The sequence below is a fragment of the Watersipora subatra genome, chromosome 1, assembly GCF_963576615.1.
Source record: "Watersipora subatra chromosome 1, tzWatSuba1.1, whole genome shotgun sequence".
Lineage (NCBI taxonomy): Eukaryota > Metazoa > Bryozoa > Gymnolaemata > Cheilostomatida > Watersiporidae > Watersipora > Watersipora subatra.
The window spans coordinates 35,228,631-35,254,843 of NC_088708.1; the positions used below are offsets into that span (position 1 = coordinate 35,228,631).

General features: G+C 35.9%; 1 protein-coding gene across 2 annotated transcripts in view; it reads right to left on the bottom strand.

Annotated features, from left to right (window-relative positions):
- Positions 1-204: 204 nt before the first annotated feature.
- LOC137392734 (prolyl 4-hydroxylase subunit alpha-1-like) overlaps positions 205-26,213 on the bottom strand; it is a 39,433-nt gene continuing 13,424 nt past the window's right edge. The window contains exons 6-14 of one of the 2 annotated variants that reach the window (XR_010978238.1): positions 20,766-20,864; positions 19,288-19,464; positions 15,447-15,517; positions 10,739-10,892; positions 6,814-6,876; positions 5,084-5,152; positions 4,757-4,853; positions 3,005-3,758; positions 205-1,059 (exon numbers count right to left, since the gene is read on the bottom strand). Coding sequence is in view for 1 of the 2 variants with exons in the window: in XM_068079057.1 (XP_067935158.1) it covers positions 989-1,059; positions 4,757-4,853; positions 5,084-5,152; positions 6,814-6,876; positions 10,739-10,892; positions 15,447-15,517; positions 19,288-19,464; positions 20,766-20,864 (801 nt within the window). In the remaining variant the exon portion in view is untranslated. The remainder of the gene's footprint in view (positions 1,060-3,004; positions 3,759-4,756; positions 4,854-5,083; positions 5,153-6,813; positions 6,877-10,738; positions 10,893-15,446; positions 15,518-19,287; positions 19,465-20,765; positions 20,865-26,213) is intronic. The other variant, XM_068079057.1, reaches the window with a different exon arrangement.

The following is a 26,213-nucleotide window of genomic DNA, read 5'->3' on the forward strand; positions in this document are numbered from 1 at the left end:
CAGCAAATAAGTGTGCATTCAGAGGCTTAAAATATTTCTATCAGCTGATAGATTTTGCTAGCAGTTAGCGTGCGCAGATATTATAGTCCGGGTTGCAACTATTTGGAGCTACTTCTCAACTTGAGAATCTTCTCAAGTTGCTAAATGCAATTTTGAGCTTTATTAATATATTAACCAATAATTATATAAAAGTTTATCAGGCTGATTTGTTTGCCAATTTACTGCAAAAACTGACTTTTTATATACAATTGAAATTGAGCTAAATTGACCTTGGGGTTATCAAATGGTATGTTACAAATCTGCAAATTTATAAAACAAATAATAATAACCTATCAGACATTAAAAATAAGCATAACAATGCAAGTGACATACGCAATGAATATTTATATCAAATTTAGGAACTAAAGCAGAAAATCAATTGCTGTAATGAAAACTATTTATACAGTAGAAATTTAATGACTATAAAATCCAAAATTTTTTGAAATTGTCGAGGGCGCGAGAAGACAACTCCAATTTTCCACCTAACCTAGAACTTTTCTCACTACCAAGAATAAATACGTTACCATGGGCTACATCCCTCTCTATGAACACTGTGGGCAGTCAGAAATGTGGGGTTGTTGCAAAACTATAAAAAATTCTTTAAACATAACGTGCGATGTTACCAAAAGTCTTTCCTTCTGAGCAGTAAAAAGTGTCTTTCATAAATATTCTAAACAATCGGAGGTGAGATTTCATACATATAACATCTAACATAACAACACTGTGTTGTGTAAACAGTTATCCTTTATTCTCGGAAATAACATGATATAATTCCGTTTAAATACAGCCCGTGCATTTATTTGCACAAGACGAGATGTGAATATAAGGAATAGAAGAGAGAGTGATAACAGAGCAGAGATCCTATGTGTCTAACGTGTCTCTTGAATATACAGCATCAAGTGGATAGGATCTAGTAAAGCAATAGCCTAAACATCTCGATCCTCCAAACTCATTTGTTCTCATCCAAACTACACGGTCGCCTCTTCTCCTGCCCAACCACATGAATCCATTTGTTAGCCACTAAAAAGGACAATATGCCATATGGTTCATCTTGTAACAAATCAGACCCATCTGCTGATTCTACTGCGATTTGTATCAAAATAGTGTATATATAGTATCAACAATCGTCTTGCAAGCGGCATATTGGCTTGAGTGCGGCTTGTTGAGGTAAGGTAAGCTGGTGCCAAGCATTCAGTATTCGATATTGATATGTACAGATTAAAACAGTGAATGCAACAGCGTCGGCTACAGATATTTTTTACTCCAATTAATATCGGCTGCAATAGTTAAGCTAACTGAGAGGTGAGCTAACTGTTAGATGTTTATGTGAGGTTATCAAACTACCAAGATCACTACAAACCCTGATTACAAACACAGCAGTATAGTTTTTGAAATATTGCGAGCCATGTTTTTAGCAACTCATCCTGACAAAATAGAAATCAGGGATTACTTGTATGTCACAATTTCCATTTCCATAACATTTCCATAATTCATTTCCATAACATTCCATAATTCGTTTCCATATTTTTTCCATTTCCATAACATTTCCATAATTCATTTCCATATTATTTCCATTTCCATAACATTTACATAATCCATTTCCATAACATTTCCATATTATTTCCATTTTCATAACATTTCCATAATTAATTTCCATATTATTTCCATTTCCATAATTCATTTCCATTATTCGAAAATAAAATTTTCATATCCATTTTCATAAAATTATGGAAATATTTGTTTGTGGATATGGAAAAGTAAACATTTCCATAATATGTTTAGCGATCCCTGTTATGTATACACGCAGCACTTTAAATATTCTTTCATTTAAGTATACACCTATATAGACGTATTAGCCGTATAACTTGCCTCTGTTTATATCTTGGATTACGTGTAAGCTACATTTTCCATAACTCATTTCCTTATTATTTCCATTTCCATAACATTTCCGTATTATTTCCATTTCCATATAATTTCCATTTCCATAATTCGTTTCCTTATTATTTCCATTTCTATAACATTTTCATAATTCATTTACATATTATTTCCATTTCCATATTATTTCCATAACATTTCCATAATTCATTTCCATACTATTTCCATTTCCATAATATTTCCATTTCCATAATATTTCCATAATTCATTTCCATAATATTTCCATTTTTATAACATTTCCATAATCCATTTCCATAACATTTTCATATTTTTAAAATAAAATTTCCATATCCATTTCCATAAAATTATGGAAATATTTATGTTTATCGAAATGGAAAAGTAACCATTTCCATAATATGTTTAGTGATCCCTGATAGAAATGCATATAATTTCACAGAAAACAAAAAATCTAATGTTAAGCCCATTGTGTGGTTCTGTGTTTTAAAGCGAACACCAAAAGCAATGGAAAAAATCCGCAATTAATTTTTTAACACAATCAATTTGCATGCTATGAGCAGAAAACACCCAGTTTCAAGTAACTGACACTCATCCTTGTATGATGCCAAGCCGAGGAAGCGAGTGACAGTCTTGACAACAGGTCTTCTTCAAGCAAATAGTAGATTCGTTAGTCTAAATGGCGACCGCTGTTATACAAAAAACCAGGGCTACAGTATTTGTAACCAGCTAGGAACAGATCGGTTGTCAGTGGAAATCAGTGACAAGTACATATGTTGAAACTGACCTAAATGCGAGTATTCTAGATGAATGAGCCAACAGCAAGGTCATATCGCTAATAACATATGTAATCTGTTGTTCTTACTAATAATTGTAATACAGTAGATACTAATACGACATAAATAATCTGTTCCAATCATGTTTACGTTCTAGGTATTTGAAATTACCCCCTATGTAATTGGCCCCCTCGCCAATAGAATGAAACTGCCACCTCTGATAATATATATGTATTTAAGAAATCAAAGAATCATGTAAACAGTCAGAAGTTATCATTAATCAGTCATTAATCACGTACAAGGAAAAGGATGGACAATAGTGGATGTGGATATCAGTGGATGTGGATATCAGTGGATGTGGGTATCAGTGGATGTGGATATCAGTGGATGTGGATATCAGTGGATGTGGATACCAGTGGATGTGGATACCAGTGGATGTGGATATCAGTGGATAGTGGATATCAGTGGATGTGGATATCCGTGGATAGTGGATATCAGTGGATGTGGATATCAGTGGATGTGGATATCAGTGGATATCAGAGGATAGTGGATATCAGTGGATAGTGGATATCAGTGGATAGTGGATATTAGTGGATAGTTGATATCAATGAATAGTGGATATCAGTGGATAGTGGATATCAGTGAATAGTGGATATTAGTGGATAGTTGATATCAATGAATAGTGGATATCAGTGGATAGTGGATATCAGTGGATATCAGTGGATGTGGATATCAGTGAATAGTGGATATCAGTGGATAGTGGATATCAGTGGATAGTGGATATCAGTGGATAGTGACTATCAGTGGATAGTGGATATCAGTGGATAGTGGATATCAGTGGATAGTGGATATCAGTGGATGTGGATATCAGTGAATAGTGGATATTAGTGGATAGTGGATATCAATGAATAGTGGATATCAGTGGATAGTGGATATCAGTGGATAGTGGATATCAGTGGATATCAGTGGATAGTGACTATCAGTGGATAGTGGATATCAGTGGATGGCGGATGTGTCAAATGGATTATCAAAGCGTGGGCTTGTAGACAGATACTACAAAAAACATTAAAAAAAAAACAATGCGGAAAAACATGCTATTCCAACAGATCATCCCAGCGTGACAGTTTAAATTGTGAAGAATGGGACTTTGTATTCGATCCATGTTGAGTAAGATTACTAGTATTATACTGTTTTATAAATAAACCCCTATCCGTCAATATCCTGTAATTTTGATTTGCCATGGTTTTTTGAAGTTGAATTTTACTAGATTCGTATCATGAAAAACATCACCGCCGTAGAAGTTGAAATTGTCATAATTGAAATTTGATGTCAAAGTTTCGACTTATACGTTAGAATTTACGGTATGAGATTCTTATTATTCAAATCAAATTTGAGAACTTGCACCAACTTGACATTTACTTTATATGGAATTTTTATGTAATACAAAGCTTAACAAATTTTTTGCATTAACCGGAATTTATATAAGTGTACATTATACCCGATTTATATAAGTGTACATTATTCCCGATTTATATAAGTGTACATTATACCCGATTTATATAAGTGTACATTATACCCAATTTATATAAGTGTACATTATACCCAATTTATATAAGTGTACATTATACCCAATTTATATAAGTGTACATTATACCCAATTTGTAATGCGTTGTTGATAACAATCTTTACTGCAGTGAGAGCAGTGCCCATCCGTCTGGCTGAAGCCACGCTAAGAGCGTTACAAAAAGATTGTCTCACACGAAAATTAACCTCGAATACTCCGATCTACAGTCCGGCACTCTAACCACTACACCACTCAGCTGCATTACTACTTCACAAATTACGCATATGCTGATTACTCATCATCTCTCACCGTGCACGAGATAAGTATTTGTAATCGGTTGTTATTGACAATATTTGTAATAGTGTTATTAACAATACTAATAATATAGTGTTATTAACAATACTAATAATATAGTGTTATTAGCAATAATAATAGGTGTAACCAAATGAACAAATTCTACAGCAGTAGAAACGTGAATGAAAATTACCCCATTTTGATCCAGATAGGACTGGACAGCCAGCATGACGAGTCAAGGCATTCCCTCGACCGTTTTTGTGGAGATTGAGCCAAAATGCTGCTGCTCCCTGCAACACCAATAAAGGCAGCCCATCGTGTTAAAATCACTCAAAACATTGGCCATGAGCAAATACCACAAAAAAAGTCGATTAAAAAAAATCCATTAGTATGGTCCGACAAGGAAGAAATGAACGTCTCACAAAATCTAAACTAGCAGGCTACGACTAGCTTCACCCCGAACTAGCAATGCATACAGAAATAGGCCGGTTAAAGAAAAAGGAGAAAAGGACCTACATACCTTAATAGGAGGAATGCGAACACCAATCTCAGTGAAGACGGTGTAGCCTCCAGCGGGCACGTCTGAAAGCTGAAGAAACCAGAATTATAATAGCATGAGCAGTGCTCAAAAGGAATATCATAATAGCTTTAGTATAGTAAAGCTATTATCATGTTCATTTATAGCATTACAACAAATGCCTCACATCAAGTAAAAAATAACTAAGAAAAACACACTTATATGTAGTAATAACGGACTGAACGAATGAGGTTTGGATTGTCGCATTGCCTTGCTAAATGGCATGTTGAAGTATGTGTAGCCTTCGTAATACAGGAGACAGACGGTATAGAGGTATAGAGACAGACGGTATAGAGGTATAGAGACAGACGGTATAGAGGTATAGAGACAGACGGTATAGAGGTATAGAGACAGACGGTATAGAGGTATAGAGACAGACGGTATAGAGGTATAGAGACAGACGGTATAGAGGTATAGAGACAGACGGTATAGAGGTATAGAAACAGACGGTATAGAGGTATAGAGACAGACGGTATAGAGGTATAGAGACAGACGGTATAGAGGTATAGAAACAGACGGTATAGAGGTATAGAAACGGACGGTATAGAGGTATAGAGACAGACGGTATAGAGTATAGAGACAGACGGTATAGAGGTATAGAGGTATAGAGACAGACGGTATAGAGGTATAGAGACAGACGGTATAGAGGTATAGAAACAGACGGTATAGAGGTATAGAGGTATAGAGGTATAGAGACAGACGGTATAGAGTATAGAGACAGACGGTATAGAGGTATAGAGACAGACGGTATAGAGGTATAGAGACAGACGGTATAGAGGTATAGAGACAGACGGTATAGAGGTATAGAGGTATAGAGGTATAGAGACAGACGGTATAGAGTATAGAGACAGACGGTATAGAGGTATAGAGACAGACGGTATAGAGGTATAGAAACAGACGGTATAGAGGTATAGAGACAGACGGTATAGAGGTATAGAGACAGACGGTATAGAGGTATAGAGACAGACGGTATAGAGGTATAGAAACAGACGGTATAGAGGTATAGAGACAGACGGTATAGAGGTATAGAGACAGACGGTATAGAGGTATAGAAACAGACGGTATAGAGGTATAGAGACAGACGGTATAGAGGTATAGAGACAGACGGTATAGAGGTATAGAAACAGACGGTATAGAGGTATAGAGACAGACGGTATAGAGGTATAGAGACAGACGGTATAGAGGTATAGAGACAGACGGTATAGAGGTATAGAGACAGACAGTATAGAGGTATAGAGACAGACGGTATAGAGGTATAGAGACAGACGGTATAGAGGTATAGAAACAGACGGTATAGAGGTATAGAGACAGACGGTATAGAGGTATAGAGACAGACGGTATAGAGGTATAAATGACCAATACCTCAATTGCGTGTTATTTGCTCTCAAACTTAAAATCTTTATCCTCAATTACTATGGCTACCCTCTTCCCCTTCCTCTTCCCCTTCCCCTTCCCCTCCCTCTTCCCCTTCCCCTCCCTCTTCCCCTCCCCCTCCCTCTTCCCCTTCCCCTTCCCCTCCCTCTTCCCCTTGGTTTTCTATACCACAATCACTTTTGGTGATGGCACGAGGTCTGACTATGTTAAAGAAGTTATAGGTTGAGGTGATGGTATGAGGTTGAATTATACAGAGGTAATTGACAGGTCCGTATGTATGAAACAAAGTACAGACTTACATAGAACATCCAGGTGGCTATGCGGTTACCCTGTCCTGGCTTGAAAACTTTTGGATCATTTTCCTAAAGCATACATTAAGCGAGAGCTGACAAATCATTGGTGTTAGCCTTACAATTCAATATAGTGCTGACAGCTCACTGGTGCCTGTCTCACAATTTACGGAGAACTGACAACTGTCTGGTGTCTGCTTTATAATTAAACAAAACTGACAACTCACTGAAGTCTGTCCCACAATTCAACAAAGAGTTGACAACTCTCTGGTGTCAATTTTATAATTTCAACAAAAAGTGTAAACAAACATCAGTGTTGGATTTACAGTTAAACAGAGAGCTCACCGCTAACTGATGTTGGCCTCACAAATTACAAGAAACCTGACAATTTTCTATTAATGGTGCCCTCAACTCAAAAAAGAGCCGACAACTCTGGTGTTGGTCCAAAACAGCCAACCTTTTGTTAAAAAGCCCAAATACTTTTTATTAACTTATTTTGGTACTAAAAACTCATGGGTTTCTGAACAAGCTACATGTAGTTCGCAACTTCCATGTGTCTATGTACAGTGCAGGTACAGTACAGTGCACCCCCCCCAGGTTACCCTGTTATATGTTTTTGTTCACCTTACAATGTGGAACACAATGTTTTTTCACGACCACACAACATTTTTACGCCATACGATATCAAAAAACATTTGTTTCAGAATTCAACTTAGGCAGTAGGTGTGAATACATTGAAATAACGAAGATGCCGATATGAAGATGCCGATATGAAGATGCCGATATGAAGATGCCGATATGCTATTTGCCAAAATGCTTCCCACAATGCATGAAACAGATATCATGCTCCCTCTCCCTCTCAATTCAGCATTCTTCGTGTCTGGTAAATGCTTAATATTGCGCGAGTAAAACGAAAGATGGTGAAAAGCAAACCAAAGTTTATTGTACACTTTAACGCCTAATATAATATTCATGATGAACGTTTATTCATTATATTCATTATATTCATTATACATTTATAACTACATATATAACTTTAATTTGTTAGCCATGGGTCCGAGTTTGATAACGACTTTAAAGGAAGAAGTAAAAAACTAACTTTTAGTTAACTTTAAGTTAACTATAGTTACTAAGGTTAACATACCATTTTGTTACAAATTTTTATTAAGTACAGTGCGTATATAAGATTTTGATGTTTTTACCAAGAGTTGTTTGCATTAGATAATTACTATGGTTTTATAGTAACTCGCGATACGATATTTTTGCCTTACGATGCCAACATCGAAACGAATTAATGTCATAAGGCGGGGTGCACTGTATGTCTAATGTGCTTTGATGCATCCATGTAATTCCAATCATTAACTTCCAACTTCCAACCAATTGACCTCCATAACCTTACTTTTGCCATTTTATTTGAGGTACAGTAATTTTGTTATGTGTATACCGTGAAACCTCTAATTGAACGCCACCTCTAATTGAACGCCACCTCTAATTGAACGCCACCTCTAATTGAACGCCACCTCTAATTGAACGCCACCTCTAATTGAACGCCACCTCTAATTGAACGCCACCTCTAATTGAACGCCACCTCTAATTGAACGCCACCTCTAATTGAACGCCACCTCTAATTGAACGCCACCTCTAATTGAACGCCACCTCCAATTGATCGCCACTCTGCGAGAAGGGTTGAAAAATTGACCGCCCCTCTACAATTGAACGCCACTTTCATTTGACCACCACTTTGACATTATTTGATCGTTTTGAGCCCATATTATCAACTGATCAGTAGGAAAGTGTACAAAAAATCGTATTATAATAAATCGTTTATATCAATAACAGTTAATTCTCTTGTCCAATTCCGAAGCTTTTCGTTATTTTTGTTAAAACTTTGCAAGCAACACTGTCGCAATAATCAATAATGGTCTTAGGCTAGTAGTAGCTTTCTGTTTAAAATGGTCTTTCTACTTTAAATTAGCCTAAAAACGGCTTAAATTTACGATCTACTAATTATCTCAGGCTAATAGTAGTTCCTAATAGTCCTAATACTTCGAAGGACATGCATATAAAAACCGGCTCACAAGTTGCGAACCAAAGGTTATACATTTAGCGGACAAACCTTTATGACTGCATCAGTGCTAAATGCAGCACATGAAAGTTTTGCTCTGCCGACAAAATGTTTGGATGATAATATCGACTGGTTCAGCAGTGCAGAAGAAGAACTGAAGCCAGAAGATATTGTGGAAGGTATTGGACAACTAGAAGATGTTCATTCCATCGAAAGCAACAATCAGAACGCAGCTATCTGAGCAAACGATGGAAATATTTTTTGTTTTGAAAACATTAATTTTTGTTTCTGCATGTAATATGAGTATGGTTCATTTATGTCACTTGTTTATGAATATATATTTGTATCATTTGATAGGTTTTTGTTGTATATCTTAAAAATATGCAGATTTATAGCATGTTATTTAATAGCATTTTGCAGCTTAACACGGCATAACACATCTTAACACAGCTTACAACGGATCGATGATCATAACTCCACTTCTATTGCACATAAAAAGCTAGTTTTGGCTGCAAACTTTAGCAAACATATTAGTGAGTGCAATTAGCTTTTATGAAAGATTGGTAAATATAGATATCAAATGAAAATATGTCTTCAATTTTGGAATGAAATAAAAATTGAAAATGCCAATAAATAGCAAAGAAAGACACAGGCTATAATATCATCGCAGGTCAATTGAATCGACTCATTAAAGTTAGGATAGCTAAAGAATTGAAAATTGAACTGTTATGTTTTGCAGTGAATTTAATCGATTCTTATACAGCCTATGATGCAAAAGAATTGATAATTACACTTACTTTTCTCATGAAGAGTGAATTGAATCAAGTCAGTTTTTTAAGCCTTATAAACATCTCTGCTGAACATACCTTTATAACTTAACAAGAATATTGAAAATAACTTTATAACTCAACAAGAATACTAAGCATAGCTTTATAACCCAACAAGAATAATAAGCACAGCTTTATAACCCAACAAGAATACTAAGCATAGCTTTATAACCCAACAAGGATACTAAGCATAGCTTTATAACCCAACAAGAATACTAAGCATAGCTTTATAACCCAACAAGAATACTAAGCATAGCTTTATAACCCAACAAGAATACTAAGCATAGCTTTATAACCCAACAAGAATACTAAGCGTAGCTTTATAACCCAACAAGAATACTAAGCGTAGCTTTATAACCCAACAAGAATACTAAGCATAGCTTTATAACCCAACAAGAATACTAAGCATAGCTTTATAACCCCACAAGAATACTAAGCATAGCTTTATAACCCAACAAGAATACTAAGCATAGCTTTATAACCCAACAAGAATACTAAGCATAGCTTTATAACCCAACAAGAATACTAAGCGTAGCTTTATAACCCAACAAGAATATTAAGCGTAGCTTTATAACCCAACAAGAATACTAAGCATAGCTTTATAACTCAACAAGAATACTAAGCATAGCTTTATAACCCAACAAGAATACTAAGCATAGCTTTATAACCCAACAAGAATACTAAGCATAGCTTTATAACCCAACAAGAATACTAAGCATAGCTTTATAACCCAACAAGAATACTAAGCGTAGCTTTATAACCCAACAAGAATACTAAGCATAGCTTTTTAACCCAACAAGAATACTAAGCATAGCTTTATAACCCAACAAGGCTACTGAGCTGTAAAATAATAAAAGATGTAGATGAATGATGATAAATAATAGAATCTAAGAATTATTATATGATAATATGGCATCATCTATTCAAGCGAGGCCAAATAACAAGAGTGTAGCAGAACTGTCTTCTTATAAACAACACAGAATAGCATTTGCTCGGCCATACTGCTCTACTGCCAGCAGTGATTGTAGAATGATAAACTCACCCGAGAATGATCGAAGTGTGGCTCATACTGGCCACCGATGCCATAGTTGACAACTTGCAGCGGCTCCGCTGTCTCTAAATCTACATTGCCCATAGCAGAAATGCGCTTAGAAAGAGTTGCCACGATAGGGTGGTCGACATCATACAGCCAAGAACTGTAAACAACATTAACTTGACCAAATTAAAAACCATTGCCATACAGAGCAGAAAAGTTATGATAGCAATGTTCAATATTCTAGTGGAGCTACTTTTACACCGATACTTAAAGACACGGTTTACATTAAGTACAGTAGACACATGCTCCTATAATGTATACCTCCTATAATGTATACCTCCTATAACGTCTACCTCCTATAACATCTACCTCCTATAACGTCTACCTCCTATAACGTCTACCTCCTATAACGTATACCTCCTATAACGTATACCTCCTATAACGTCTACCTCCTATAACGTCTACCTCCTATAACGTCTACCTCCTATAGCGTACACCTTCTCTAACGTACACCTTCTCTAACGTACACCTTCTCTAACGTACACCTTCTCTAACATATCTCTATATATATTTCTCAGTGTCGGTGTGTCGTTCCAGCTATAGCGCACGCTGATTATTTTACGGATGCGGCCACGCGTTACGATGCCCTTGTTATGAAATATTTTTCATAAGGTTCGATTACTATATCTGGGGTCAAGGTCAATTCTTCTCCCTGACAATTATGTTGTCTCCGTATCTATTAAAAGATCCGTATCTATTATCTATCGCTATATATATTAAAAGATATACGTCGCTAAACTCGCCATGGCAAGTTGTCCGTTACCCGTTATAATAAAAACGATCCGTGAAATTTTTGTTAAAAGTTTGAAGTTTACTAAAATACATACTAAAACTTCCTTCAAGTATGTGTTTAGTAAACTAAATTCATTAAAAGGTTGACTTGCAACAAAATTCAAATTACAGTTATTTGGTATCAAAAGATTCACCATGTCTTACTCTGCTGTGCTGTAGGTGCAAAATATGTGGAAATGTGATCGCAAGCTCTTAAAAACTCAAAAATGAACAGTTAATCGTCGCCATCACGAAATCGCCGTAGATTGGAATCTGATTATGTGGCCCATACTTTCTGCCAAACAGCACGAACACATTCTGCAGCATTTTTTGACTATTCCAGGTGACCAACATGTTTATCAGAGGATGATATGCACTCCTTCGAGCTAAGGTTAAAAAATTAAACGAATCGTTATGGTAAGTTTTGAGATACGAGTGCTAAAAATGACAGCATTACAATGATAATGAAATAAACGCGTAAGAACAATAGACATGGTGTTATTGAATGCGTGAAGTATATTTGTGAAAATATTTCGACGAATGAGGTTGCATGAAAGTGTAAACAGAAGCCATCTTGTTCTGTTACGTCCCATTTGAGCCATTTTGGAAAGAGATTCTAATCTATGGCAGTTTCGTGATGGCTGCGAATAACTGTTAGTTTTTGAGCTTTTAAGAACTTGTAATCACATTTCCACATATTTTGTATCGACAATACAGCAGAGTAAAACACGGTTAACCTTTTGATACCAAATAACTGTAATGTGAATTTTGTGGCGAGTCAACCTTTAAGTTAGATTCAGCGTTTATGTTACACGTCTGTCTCGAAGGTAAGAACTCTCCACGTAGTACATTGTAATGTTATATCATCTTGGAGATCATAACCACAAAATGCACTAAAGTCATTGTAGGTACCCATAGTTACTAAGGTTAATGTAGTATTTTGGTACTATTTTTTAATGATGATGATTTTTACCACGAAGTGATTGCATTAGATAATGACTATGGGTTTCTGTACCACTCTATGTTTGTCTATAGTCTGCAATACTTTCGAATGCCAGTGTTGGCATGCCAACTTTTGCATGCCAACACTGAAACGAACTGAAATCATATAATTGTATACCAAATAATTTTATATTTTAATCGTAACGAAATAGACTATGTCAAGCCATTACTTGTTAATGATTTCACATTTACATACCTTTACACTTTTATTTTTCCTTCAAATTTATTTTAACGAAAAACTTCTTTCAAGTTATAAAATTTAAAACTTACAATCGTTTGAAAACCTTTACTGTTGTTTTATTTATTTTAAACTTAATTGTTTTGCACAAAACCTTTTCCTCATGATATGAAGTTTGAAAGTTACAGTTGTTTGACAAAGTTTGAAAATCTTTACAGTTGTTTTTATTTTCTCTCTTAATCTATTTCAACTACCCAAAACACTTCTCTCATGATATGTAGTTTGAAAGTTAGAATGGCAAATGTTGTTATATATTAAATACAAATCAATTTTCTGTCCAGACTTTTTTATTATCCAGGCAACGCCGGGTAGTACAGCTACAGTACAGTACAGTTAGTACAGCATAGCTAGTACCTCCTATCATGTAGATGCTCCTATAACATACACCTCCTATAACGTATACCTCCTATAACATAAATTCCAGATAGCATCAAAAATTAATGTAAGGTTTTTGCTTCGCACTATGTACCAAATTCCACATAGCGTAGTGTTAGGTCGGACAAGTTCTCAAATTCAATTGAATGGCAACATATCTCGCCGCAAATGTGAGAACGAATGATGTAAGTATAGCGTTATATATATTGTACACGAGGTCTGATCCAAAAGTTCCTGGAATGGGGTTGTATACACTTGCATATTCGCATGATGGAAAAACCATCACGGCGTTTGCAGGGAAACACCTCCGGAATGTTGTCACAAAATTTCATGTTGCTATGACAACGCGTTTTCGTGTGAGCCGACAATATGTCAAGGTCTGCCAGGTACATCCGTCGATTTGAAAAAAAATTATCGTCGTATCTAATCAATTGGAACAGCGCATTCGCATTAGATTTTGTGCGAAATTAGGGAAAACAAGTACTCAGTTGAAATGTTATCGCTTTTGGAGATGCTGATCTAAAGAAAACCCAAATATTTGATTGGTACAAACATTTTTATGAAGGTAAAGACAGCACTGAAAGAGCACAGGTCTGGCAGACCAGCGTCGGCAAGAACCTGATCGTCAATTGACAGTGTGAGCTCACTAGTCATGGCAGATTGACGTTTAACCATTAGAGAGATATCTGGAGAGACTGGATTTGGTTTTGGAACTGTTCAAAAAGTCTTAACTGACAGTTTAAACTTGAGACGAGTCGCAGCAAAGTTCCTGCCACGCTTGCTAACTGATGACCAAAAAGACCTCAGGATGCGCGATTGCAAGGATTTTGAGGAAGCTTTCAGGAATGATCAAAACTTTATTTCGAAGGTAATAATATCCTTGTTTTCCCTAATTTCACTCAAAATTTAATGCAAATACGCTGTCCCGATTTATTAGACATGATGATAAAATAGAAATAAACGAAAGCACCTGACAGACCTTGACATATCGTCGGCTCACATGAGAACACGTTGTCATAGCAACCTGAAATTTTGTGACAACACTCATGGGGGGGGGTTCCCAGCAAACGCTGCAATGGGTTTTTCCATCGTACCAATATGCAAGTGTATACAACCCCATTCCGGGAACTTCTGGATCACACCTCGTATATAACTACCATGACATGCTAGTTCATCATGGTAGATCTTCAGATCTGTTGACAAAACAGAGAATAGATAGCAGCGCAATTTTTCATAAATACTTGAAGGAGATAAATTGGTGCAGGTGCTAGAGTGTAAGCCTACCAATATAAATATCATGAGTTGGAGTATCGTCGATAATGATCTTTTATCCTAACCTTGACCTCTTGACACAGATACACGATGAACAGGTAGACAACCCTCTTTTTGTAGCAAAATATATTTTTGCTTTGCTTAGTGGTAGAGATATAAAATATTTGTTATTCGTTTTACTTTGCTGTCTAAAAAAATTAACAAATGTTGTAGAAGGATGTCAATCATTTGATAAACCAAGGATGTGGACTCCCATCAACTTACTGTAAACTATGGATGTGCACTCTCCATCAACTTACTGTAAACTATGGATGTGCACTCCCATCAACTTACTGTAAACTATGGATGTGCACTCTCCATCAACTTACTGTAAACTATGGATGTGCACTCCCATCAACTTACTGTAAACTATGGATGTGCACTCCCCTTCAACTTACTGTAAACTATGGATGTGCACTCCCCTTCAACTTACTGTAAACTATGGATGTGCACTCCCCATAACTTACTGTAAAATATGGATGTGTGCTCCCCATCAACTTGCTGTAAACTATGGATGTGCGTTCCCCATCAATTTACTGTAAACTATGGATGTGTGCTCCCCATCAACTTACTGTAAACTATAACTTGACAAGCGCTCCCCAACAACCTAATGTAGAAATACAGAAACCAGGGTCTATAAAACCAGTGAAGCTGATCAAAAAAGGGAGCAGAGTTTTTGAGGCACACCAATAACACTGCAGATACGGTACAGCCAACAAATTAAATAGTAAAGCTTAGTTTTTCTTTTTTGTATGGCCAGAGGTGTGAGTTTGGAAATATTTTGGAACGGATTAGGCAATCAAAATGTATTTAATTGTTCTTATAACGTAAATTCTCTACAACGTAACAGTTCCTGGAGTGAATTATTCATGTTGTAGGAGCGTCTACTGTAGTTGCACCAATAGTAAAAAGATTTCTTAGCCTAAATCCTTTAGTAGACAATTAGAACATGCATACCTTCTGCTGACCCTGTACTGCGCTGTCACAAGTTTGCCGGTTTTGGGGTCATTCACGACTGCCCTTTTCAACTGAGGAGAAAAAACAATAGATGACAAGGTAAGATATATGACAAGGTAAGGTATATGTCAAGGTAAGGTATATGTCAAGGTAAGGTATATGACAAGGTAAGGTTGATGACAAGGTAAGGTTGATGACAAGGTAAGGTTGATGACAAGGTAAGGTTGATGACAAGGTAAGGTTGATGACAAAATAAGGTTGATGACAAAATAAGGTTGATGACAAGATAAGGTTGATGACAAGATAAGGTTGATGACAAGATAAGGTTGATGACAAGATAAGGTTGATGACAAGGTAAGGTTGATGACAAGGTAAGGTTGATGACAAGGTAAGGTTGATGACAAGGTAAGGTTGATGACAAGATAAGGTTGATGACAAGATAAGGTTGATGACAAGGTAAGGTTGATGACAAGGTAAGGTTGATGACAAGATAAGGTTGATGACAAGATAAGGTTGATGACAAGGTAAGGTTGATGACAAGGTAAGGTTGATGACAAGGTAAGGTTGATGACAAGATAAGGTTGATGACAAGATAAGGTTGATGACAAGATAAGGTTGATGACAAGATAAGGTTGATGACAAGATAAGGTTAATGACAAGGTAAGGCTGACGACAAGGTAAGGTTGATGACAAGATAAGGTTGATGACAAGATAAGGTTGATGACAAGGTAAGGTTGATGACAAGGTTAGGTTGATGACAAAATAAGGTTGATGACAAGATAAGGTTGATGACAAGGTAAGGTTGATGACAAGGTAAGGTTGATGACAAGGTAAGGTTGATGACAAGATAAGGTTGATGACAAGATAAGGTTGATGACAAGATAAGGTTGGTGACAAGGTAAGGTTGATGACAAGGTAAGGTTGATGACAAGGTAAGGTTGATGACAAGGTAAGGTTGATGACAAAATAAGGTTGATGACAAGATAAGGTTGATGACAAGATAAGGTTGATGACAAGGTAAGGTTGATGACAAGGTAAGTTTGATGAGAAGGTAAGGTTGATGACAAGGTAAGGTTGATGACAAGATAAAGTTGATGACAAAGTAAGGTTGATGACAAGGTAAGGTTGATGAAAAGATAAGGTTGATGACAAGGTAAGGTTGATGACAAGATAAAGTTGATGACAAGATAAGGTTGATGACAAAGTAAGGTTGATGACAAGGTAAGGTTGATGAAAAGATAAGGTTGATGACAAGGTAAGGTTGATGACAAGATAAAGTTGATGACAAGATAAGGTTGATGACAAAATAAGGTTGATGACAAAATAAGGTTGATGACAAGGTAAGGTTGATGACAAGGTAAGGTTGATGACAAGATAAGGTTGATGACAAGGTAAGGTTGATGACAAGGTAAGGTTGATGACAAGGTAAGGTTGATGACAAGGTAAGGTTGATGACAAGGTAAGGTTGATGACAAGGTAAGGTTGATGACAAGATAAGGTTGATGACAAAATAAGGTTGATGACAAGATAAGGTTGATGACAAGATAAGGTTGATGACAAGATAAGGTTGATGACAAGATAAGGTTGATGACAAGATAAGGTTGATGACAAGGTAAGGTTGATGACAAGGTAAGGTTGATGAGAAGGTAAGGTTGATGACAAGATAAAGTTGATGACAAGATAAGGTTGATGACAAAATAAGGTTGATGACAAAATAAGGTTGATGACAAGATAAGGTTGATGACAAGGTAAGGTTGATGACAAGGTAAGGTTGATGACAAGGTAAGGTTGATGACAAGATAAGGTTGATGACAAGGTAAGGTTGATGACAAGGTAAGGTTGATGACAAGGTAAGGTTGATGACAAGATAAGGTTGATGACAAGATAAGGTTGATGACAAGATAAGGTTGATGACAAAATAAGGTTGATGACAAGATAAGGTTGATGACAAGATAAGGTTGATGACAAGATAAGGTTGATGACAAGATAAGGTTGATGACAAGGTAAGGTTGATGACAAGGTAAGGTTGATGACAAGGTAAGGTTGATGAGAAGGTAAGGTTGATGACAAGATAAAGTTGATGACAAGATAAGGTTGATGACAAAATAAGGTTGATGACAAAATAAGGTATATGACAAGATAAGGTATATGACAAGGTAAGGTTGATGACAAGATAAGGTTGATGACAAAGTAAGGTTGATGACAAGGTAAGGTTGATGAAAAGATAAGGTTGATGACAAAATAAGGTTGATGATAAGATAAGGTTGATGACAAGATAAGGTTGATGACAAGATAAGGTTGATGACAAGATAAGGTTGATGACAAGGTAAGGTTGATGACAAGGTAAGGTTGATGACAAGGTAAGGTTGATGACAAGATAAGGTTGATGACAAAATAAGGTTGATGACAAGATAAGGTTGATGACAAGATAAGGTTGATGACAAAATAAGGTTGATGACAAGATAAGGTTGATGACAAGATAAGGTTGATGACAAGATAAGGTTGATGACAAGATAAGGTTGATGACAAGATAAGGTAGATAAGTGATATTGGTAGGCATTTAGAGGGCATCCTCACAGTAAGATCAGATTTAATATGTGGCTAGCGTGCGCTATTAACTACCTTTCTCTGCATGCTTGTCAATGAACAGCTTTTGCTACTTCCTGCCAGTATGATCGCTTTAATGATTGGCCCAGCTAATCACGGACACGGCAAAAAGAGAGTTACTTCCATTTAGTAGCTATAACTAACACAGACAAAATTAATTAGTTACTCATACTCCATATCGGCAGGTAAAGGTACTCATACTCCATACAATCAGGTCAAGGTACTCATACTCCATATCGGCAGGTAAAGGTATTCATACTCCATACAAGCAGGTCAAGGTACTCATACTCCATACAATCAGGTCAAAGTACTCATACTCCATATCGGCAGGTAAAGGTACTCATACGCCATATCAGCAGGTAAAGGTACTCATACTCCATAGCAGAAGGGAAGGGTACTCGTATTCCATATAAGCAGGTCAAAGTACTCGTACTCCATATCAGCAGGTAAAGGTACCTGAACTCCATATCAGCAGGTAAAGGTACTCGTACTCCATATCAGTGAGTCAAGGTACTCATACGCCATATCAGAAGGTAAAGGTATCCGAACTCCATATCAGCAGGTCAAGGTATCCGAACTCCATATCAGCAGGTCAAGGTACTCATACTCCATATCGGCAGGTAAAGGTACTTGTACTCCATATCAGCAGGTCAAGGTACTCATACTCCATATCAGCAGGTAAAGGTACTCATACGCCATATAAGCAGGTCAAAGTACTCATGCTCCATATCAGCAGGTAAAGGTACCTGAACTCCATATCAGCAGGTCAAGGTAATCATACCCCATATCAGCAGGTCAAGGTGCTCGTACTCCATATCAGCAGGTCAAGGTGCTCGTACTCCATATCAGCAGGTCAAGGTAATCATACTCCATATCAGCGGGTCAAGATACTCTTACTACATATCAGCGATTCAAGGTACTCGTACTCCATATCAGCCTATATGTTTCGATGAATATACTCATCTACATCCTTGCTGCTAAGTTTACCCAAATTACATATAGAATGCTGGACCATGATTGTGACTAACTTAACTGGCTTGACCTATTTTAACTCAGGGTGTTGCTAGGATTAGACATACATGGCTCACTCTTGCTAAAATAGTACAAACAATAACGCTTCCTATGAGAATAATTATGGTCATAGAGTATATTGCCAATCATAGACACGGAAAAGGCCAAAAAATACATAAGCAAAAAAGAAAACAATCATGATGAATGAGTAATATAATCTTACCAGTGGAGTTGCGAGACCTTTGACAACTCCAATCTCATTGTCACTGATAACATCATGGAAGATCCAGACTAGTGGTTCCTCATAGAGAACTTCAACCTTGGCCGGTGCAAGGACAAGCAGAGGGTCACGATTAGCGGAAGAATAGAAGCAGGTCAACTTATGCTCGTTCGGATTAGGCTAGATGAGTGAATAAAAGATGTTGAAGATGGATGCGAAGGTGGGTAGACCATAAATGCAGCGTACCCGTGTTTCCTAAAAGGTCTTCTAGTTATGAGCTAATATTTAATCCCATGACCAAACACGAGCAGAGCAAATGTTTGAGAGTTTTATGATAATTGCATGTGCACACAACTCACGAAAATTATTCATCAACAACGTCGCAAACCCTTGTGCCGAAATCTCATCAACAAATTTAACCATTTTTCAATGGAATCGTTTAAGCATAATAACGATACAAAACACATATAAGCCTATTTAAATATGTTACCAAGTCTTTGTAAACTGCCGACAATATCTTAAAACTTACCCATCTGATCGGATGATACAAAAAGGTCAGATTGATTTGGCTGAAAATCGTTATTAAAACTTTCCAAGCCTTATTTTTATCAAAATTAAGACCAGCAAACGAAACGCTGAGCGACAGAGAATAGAACCCTTAAGTCGTGCGCATTTCACGAAAAAATAACGTGCACATTTCACCAGTTTATAGCATTGTCGAATTGCCGAAGGTTTCTGTAATTAATGTAGAAGTACAGAAATCGTTTCTTTTTTACCGATTTCAAAGTAACTGACTTTTTGGACACTTTTGAGTACTTTGGTATTCTAACTGATGTCCGAAGCAGTGATAGTAAAGAAGATGACGATGATATTTTTTCTAACGATTCTTATGAGATTATTACAATATTTAATTATAAGTTTGGATGACTATTGAATTGTTATAGTCAAACTAACAACATCGATGATGGGCAATATGTTACTGTTATTAATTTTTCTAAATTGTAAATTTTTCTAAATTTTTTAATTTCTAAATTAAATAGATTTTCTAAAAATCTATATAAATATCACAACTTGTTGATATTGTTAGCTAAGACGTTTTGAAATGTAAACAAAACTGTGCAATGGTTTTCTATTATTACTGTATTACTACATTAATAAAATTGGTTATTCTAATAATATCAGTGCATTTTACTTCAATATTGCATTTCTCCTATTGAAGGGGGAGAGATATAAACATATAATCTTTTCCTTTCATCATTGCTGTTTGTTGTACATAATAACACCTACACCCAGTACATTACAGCTACCATTGCAGTTATCCTATTGCACTGCAGTGCCATTTGACTGCTAATATTGCATTTCTCAACCATCAGTGCGCTTTCTTTTTCCCAATATCACTTTGGTCGTGGGCTGTATGACAAGGGAATTTCTAGTATTTATGATTTTTGAAGTAAAGAAGAGTAAGATCGGTGAAGACAGACCTTGAGATCCTCTCCCCTGCATAGAGCTTCGTAGTTGAGGAATTCTTGAGTGGCTGCTCTTTTTAGAGTCCTTTTATTCTGTATGGGAGGGAGGTGCGTCTGCAAGCGTAGTGAGAGCATTACAGCAACTCCTTACCAACACACTGATAAGGTAGCAAAAGTGAATGGCCTACACAAACTCACCCAACAGGAAATGTTACTAATTTAAAATCACCATTAAATACAAACAAGTGAATAATTTGCATTGCTTTTTGTGAACCAGTTTCTGTTTCATAACTGTTTGTGAACTTAGTTCAAAAGCAGTTTATAAAAATGAAGCTCATTAGGGAAAAGCTGTTGCAGTTTGTTAGCACACAAGTACTAATAATAATAGTACTATTACTAGCACTACGTCTATTAATACTAGTATTAGACCAAAGAGTGTGAGTACTGATAGTAGTGTTAATACTAGTACTAATAGCAGTCGGGTATAAATATTATGAGTAGTAATAATAATAGCCTAAATTGTACTAGAGTGATCCTCATGTTGCAGGATTCCATTATCATTTTTTATAGGATTATACATTAGTGTTTACATATATCACAATACTCTTATCTAGGTTTACATACACCACAATACTCTTATTTAGGTTTACATATACCACAATACCTTTATTTAGGTTTACATATACTACAATACTCTTATTTAGGTTTACATACACCACAATACTTTTATTTAGGTTTACACATACCACAATACTCTTATTTAGGTTTACATATACTACAATACTCTTATTTAGGTTTACATATACCACAATACCTTTATTTAGGTTTACATATACTACAATACTCTTATTTAGGTTTACATATACCACAATACCTTTATTTAGGTTTACATATACTACAATACTCTTATTTAGGTTTACATACACCACAATACTTTTATTTAGGTTTACACATACCACAATACTCTTATTTAGGTTTACATATACTACAATACTCTTATTTAGGTTTACATATACCACAATACCTTTATTTAGGTTTACACATACCACAATACTTTCATTTAGGTTTACATATACTACAATACTCTTATTTAGGTTTACATATACCACAATACTCTTATTTAGGTTTACACATACCACAATACTTTTATTTAGGTTTACATATACTACAATACTCTTATCTAGGTTTACATATACTACAATACTCTTATTTAGGTCTACATATACAGTGGAACCTCAGTTCTCGAATGCTCCAATTCTCAAACAATTCGGTTTTCAGCTTAATAAATTGAGATATATGTTCATTTCGAATCTCGAACATAAGTTTGGTTGTCGGCCAAACCGCAGCATGCACTTTAGAATTAAACGTTCCGAACAGCTCCGAAAACAGCATGGAAACATTTGTTAATAAAGGGAGAAGCAAGTTATGCTTCATAAATTCTTTACAAAAAGGAAGGAACCATCTGGGACGACGTCTCCTCTACCGAAGAGATTTGCTAGGGAGACAACTTCTCCAGTCGAGTCACCCTAAATGGTTTGATAGGAAGATTCTCCTTTAAAGATATGAAGTAAACGTTCCATTGCTGTTTATATTTTCTTTTTTACACAATTTTTGATGTAACTGATCTGTTGTATTTTTCGCAGTTTCATTATCAATTTCTGCAATTTTTGGTATTGTATCTTAACCTAGAATGTTTTCAACGTTTTAAAAGCAAAACTTACAAAATGTTTACTTTTTGTGTTCTGTCTTCATCATCATAGATCGAAAATATTTGATTAAAAATAAACACGATCTACATGTACCTGTTTTTATTTATAGCATGTAGTATACACTAGTTTATGGTGTAAAATGTTAAAAACACACTATACTGAAGTGGTTATCTTGGCTTAGAACGGATTAAAATTTACATACTGTATTTTTCGGACTATAAACCGCACCCCTATATAAGCCGCATCTGCTTCATTTTTCAAAAAACGACAATAAAACAATCCATAGGCCGCACCTTTGTATAGGCCGCAGAACTCAGGACGGTGCTTTTTAACACGGCAGCAACTTTCCTGTTTAAAACGGAACAGTGCCTAACGGCACAGTTTCGTATTAATCGACGCTTTTTAACCTAGTGCCTAACGGAACAGTACCGTAAGGCATTGTTTCGTATTTACTTTCACCGCTAGAGGCGCACTAACCGGAGATTCTGGTTAATGCGCTCTAGCGATGAAAGAAAAAGCCACAGAATAGCCGCACCCTTATATAAGCCGCATGGCTCAAATCATCAGAAAAAAGTTGCCGCTAATAGTCCGAAAAGTACGGTACATTGATTCCAATGGGAATAATAGTTTCGAATCTCGAACAACTCGATTTTTGAACAACCTTCTGGAACGGATCTTGTTCGAGAACCGAGGTTCCACTGTACTACAATACTCTCATTTATTGTTTACATATACCACAATGAGGTCCTCCATAAAGCATTTTTTCGGCCATGGGAAATCAACAAAAATATTTTTCAAAACTCAAATTTGGCGGTCAGTGTGCTGAATACGTCGGATTAAAGAAGAAGCCGATATGATATTCACCAAAATCCTTCTCAGAATGCCTGAAAGCGATACAATGCTCGCTCTCTCAGTTTGGCATTATTTTTTATAAATTATAGTGAAAGCAAAACCAGAGACAGATAATAAATAAATAAAATTAAGTTGTTGACAAAATTAAAGTTCAGTTTGGTAAAACACATACTAACACTTACTTTAAGTGTGCTTACGTTCAGTACGCTAAAATCATTTAAGTTAATTTCATTTAAGTTGCAGCCTTTAAAATGAGTTTTCTATTACAGGGTCGTAATAGAAATGTTTTTTTTGTAGAGTTTGCATCGGTTTTTGTTAATAAAAAGCACACCTTTTAAAAGAGCTGCTTCTGCTGTGGACAACGATTTATAAATGTTAACTTTTTTTAATTTGGCAAGAATTCATATAAATTTTGGCTATACTGTTGCCTCAACCCAACTTTGTCTGTCTGTCTGTCACCTCTGTAAAAACTAAGTAGTATATTCAATATTTTGCTTTAATTTACATCAATATCCATTTATACTTTATAATATAAAACAAATTTCCAGTTTTATATTCATACACTAGTTTACACAATCACTCACCCTACTTACTATGTTGCTTCAAGCTTGATAGTTTTGGTGTGCTTAACATGTTACGTACTTCAAATTTGAAAGGAACAATAAAAAGTACCCCAGGTCACATGACGTGTTGTAGACTAACCAAATTTCACATCATTGTATAGCTAATAGATTATTCATTATTGTCTTGAATAGAAGTTTTCCACTTAAATGTACAGCGAAACTCGAATAAATCGCCCTCGGATATATCAAACAGATGGTTAACTCGAATGGATTTGTTTGGTCCGTTCCCAAGCAATGATAAATGGCTTTAGATAACTCGACCGAAACTCCGTTAACTCGAACAATTTTTTGCCAAACGGCTACTGAGACGGTTGTTTCTATCGCTTTTGAATATCACTTTATTCCAAGCCATAGAGATAAACATCGACTTTTAGTAGTTCTTAGGCGTCGTTATTACCAACATCGGCAAATATTTTCATTAACGACTTTTCTAAAGGTTGGCAAAAATCAAATTTTTCCAAACATCCGCTTAGCGATAAGCCCTCCGAAAACAAGAAAAGCGAGGTAAAATTTGGATAACTTTAAAGTAGTATCGGCAAAATTGATAATGGGGTTTTAATAGTAAAGCAGTTTTGTATTAACTGACTGCAAAATTGATCTTGGTTAAAACGCTTGGTAGAAAAATACGTATGTACATTGTATTTTTTCTGAGCGTTTTAACCTCGATCAAGTTTTGCCAATTTTAATCTGAGAATGTCCTGGCAGTCACATCACCTAAAGCAACAAACAAATCTCAAGTGATAGTAAAATATCTATACTTTCTGATTAAAAATATTTAAAACTTCACACGAGAGACCCTTTAACTTGCAACAAGCAATCTATGTTTTTGATTGATATATAGTTTGCATATGTACATGTATCTACTGATAAATACGTGCACTTATGACTGTCCTGATAACTTGAACGCTCTAATAACTCGAACACTTTTGCTCGGTCCCTTGAAGTTTGAGTTATCCGTGTTTCACTGTATATTTATGGTAGAGCAACTCTACAATACTGTTGTTATGTATATGTCACAGGGTTGAATTTAAAGGATGACTTGCAACAGAATTCACATTACAGTTATTCGATTTGGTATCAAAAGATTCACCATGTCTTACTCTGTTGTGTTGTAGGTGCCAAATATGTATGTGGAAATGTGATTACAAGCTCTTAAAAGCTCAAAAACGAAAAGCTGCCGTAGATTGGAATCTCTTTATTTCTCTGATGTAGTCATGAAATTTGGTTATCGTCTTGTCACGTGATGTTCTCCTGTGAATTGAAAGGGCAATAAAAAGCTCAATACAGTGTACCCTCGAGATACGATTACCCTGATATACGATTTTTTCACCTTACGATGTCGAACATTGTGAGATCTTCACCTCGCTATACGAATTTTATTTCAACATACGATTTTGAAAAAAGTTTCGCCCGTGTTAAAATTTGGCGGTCGGTGTGCTCATAACGCACGTCGAAATAAAAAAGACATCGATATATAGTTTGCCGAAAACATTTTTAGAACGTTTAGAAGAGACACGATGATCGACTTCTCTCCTGGCAGCATTCCGCGTGGAAAGTTTTGTGTAACATTCACAAGCGATAGCAAATATTCATTTGTAGTGTTATAATATATTTTACTATAACCTTTTAGTCAGCATACGTATACAACTACAAGTATTTATATTTCATTCGTTAGCTATGGAATCTGAGACTGATACAAATGTCACAAAACAAAGGAAAAATGATTTCTATGTCAACAAAGTTGGACGTAGTATGTAAGAAGCAGGCACACGTATTATTAACATTGTCAAGGAATATGAGCGTAACCAATCAGACTTTGCAATTATTATCAAAACAAGAACTCCATTAAAGCAAGCACAGGAAGGAGCTTACAACTAAAGATTCGAAGGAGCTAGGTCTTGCACGCGACCAGCATTCAAAATGAGCAAACATTTAGCAAGGGCGAGGAAGTAGAAGATACAGAAAACCCCACATCGGCAGAAATATTTCAAGTGGTTAATTTACTGATGTGGACTGGTATATTAAAACAATGCATGTATAATCTTTTATCTCTTGTGTGACATGTTTTTCATATTTTATTTGTTTCCTTCTGATTTTGTTTTATTTCCTTGTTTAACCATGCCTTTGCAGGTGGGCTTGTTATCTCCTACGTGAATACAATTCATCGTATGTATGTAACTCATATAACTAACTACTCAAGATAGTTGACGCATCCATATTACTTTCTGAAACTTGTTAAAGCCCTGTCCTCTACGGTATAAATACGTACAAACTTTGTA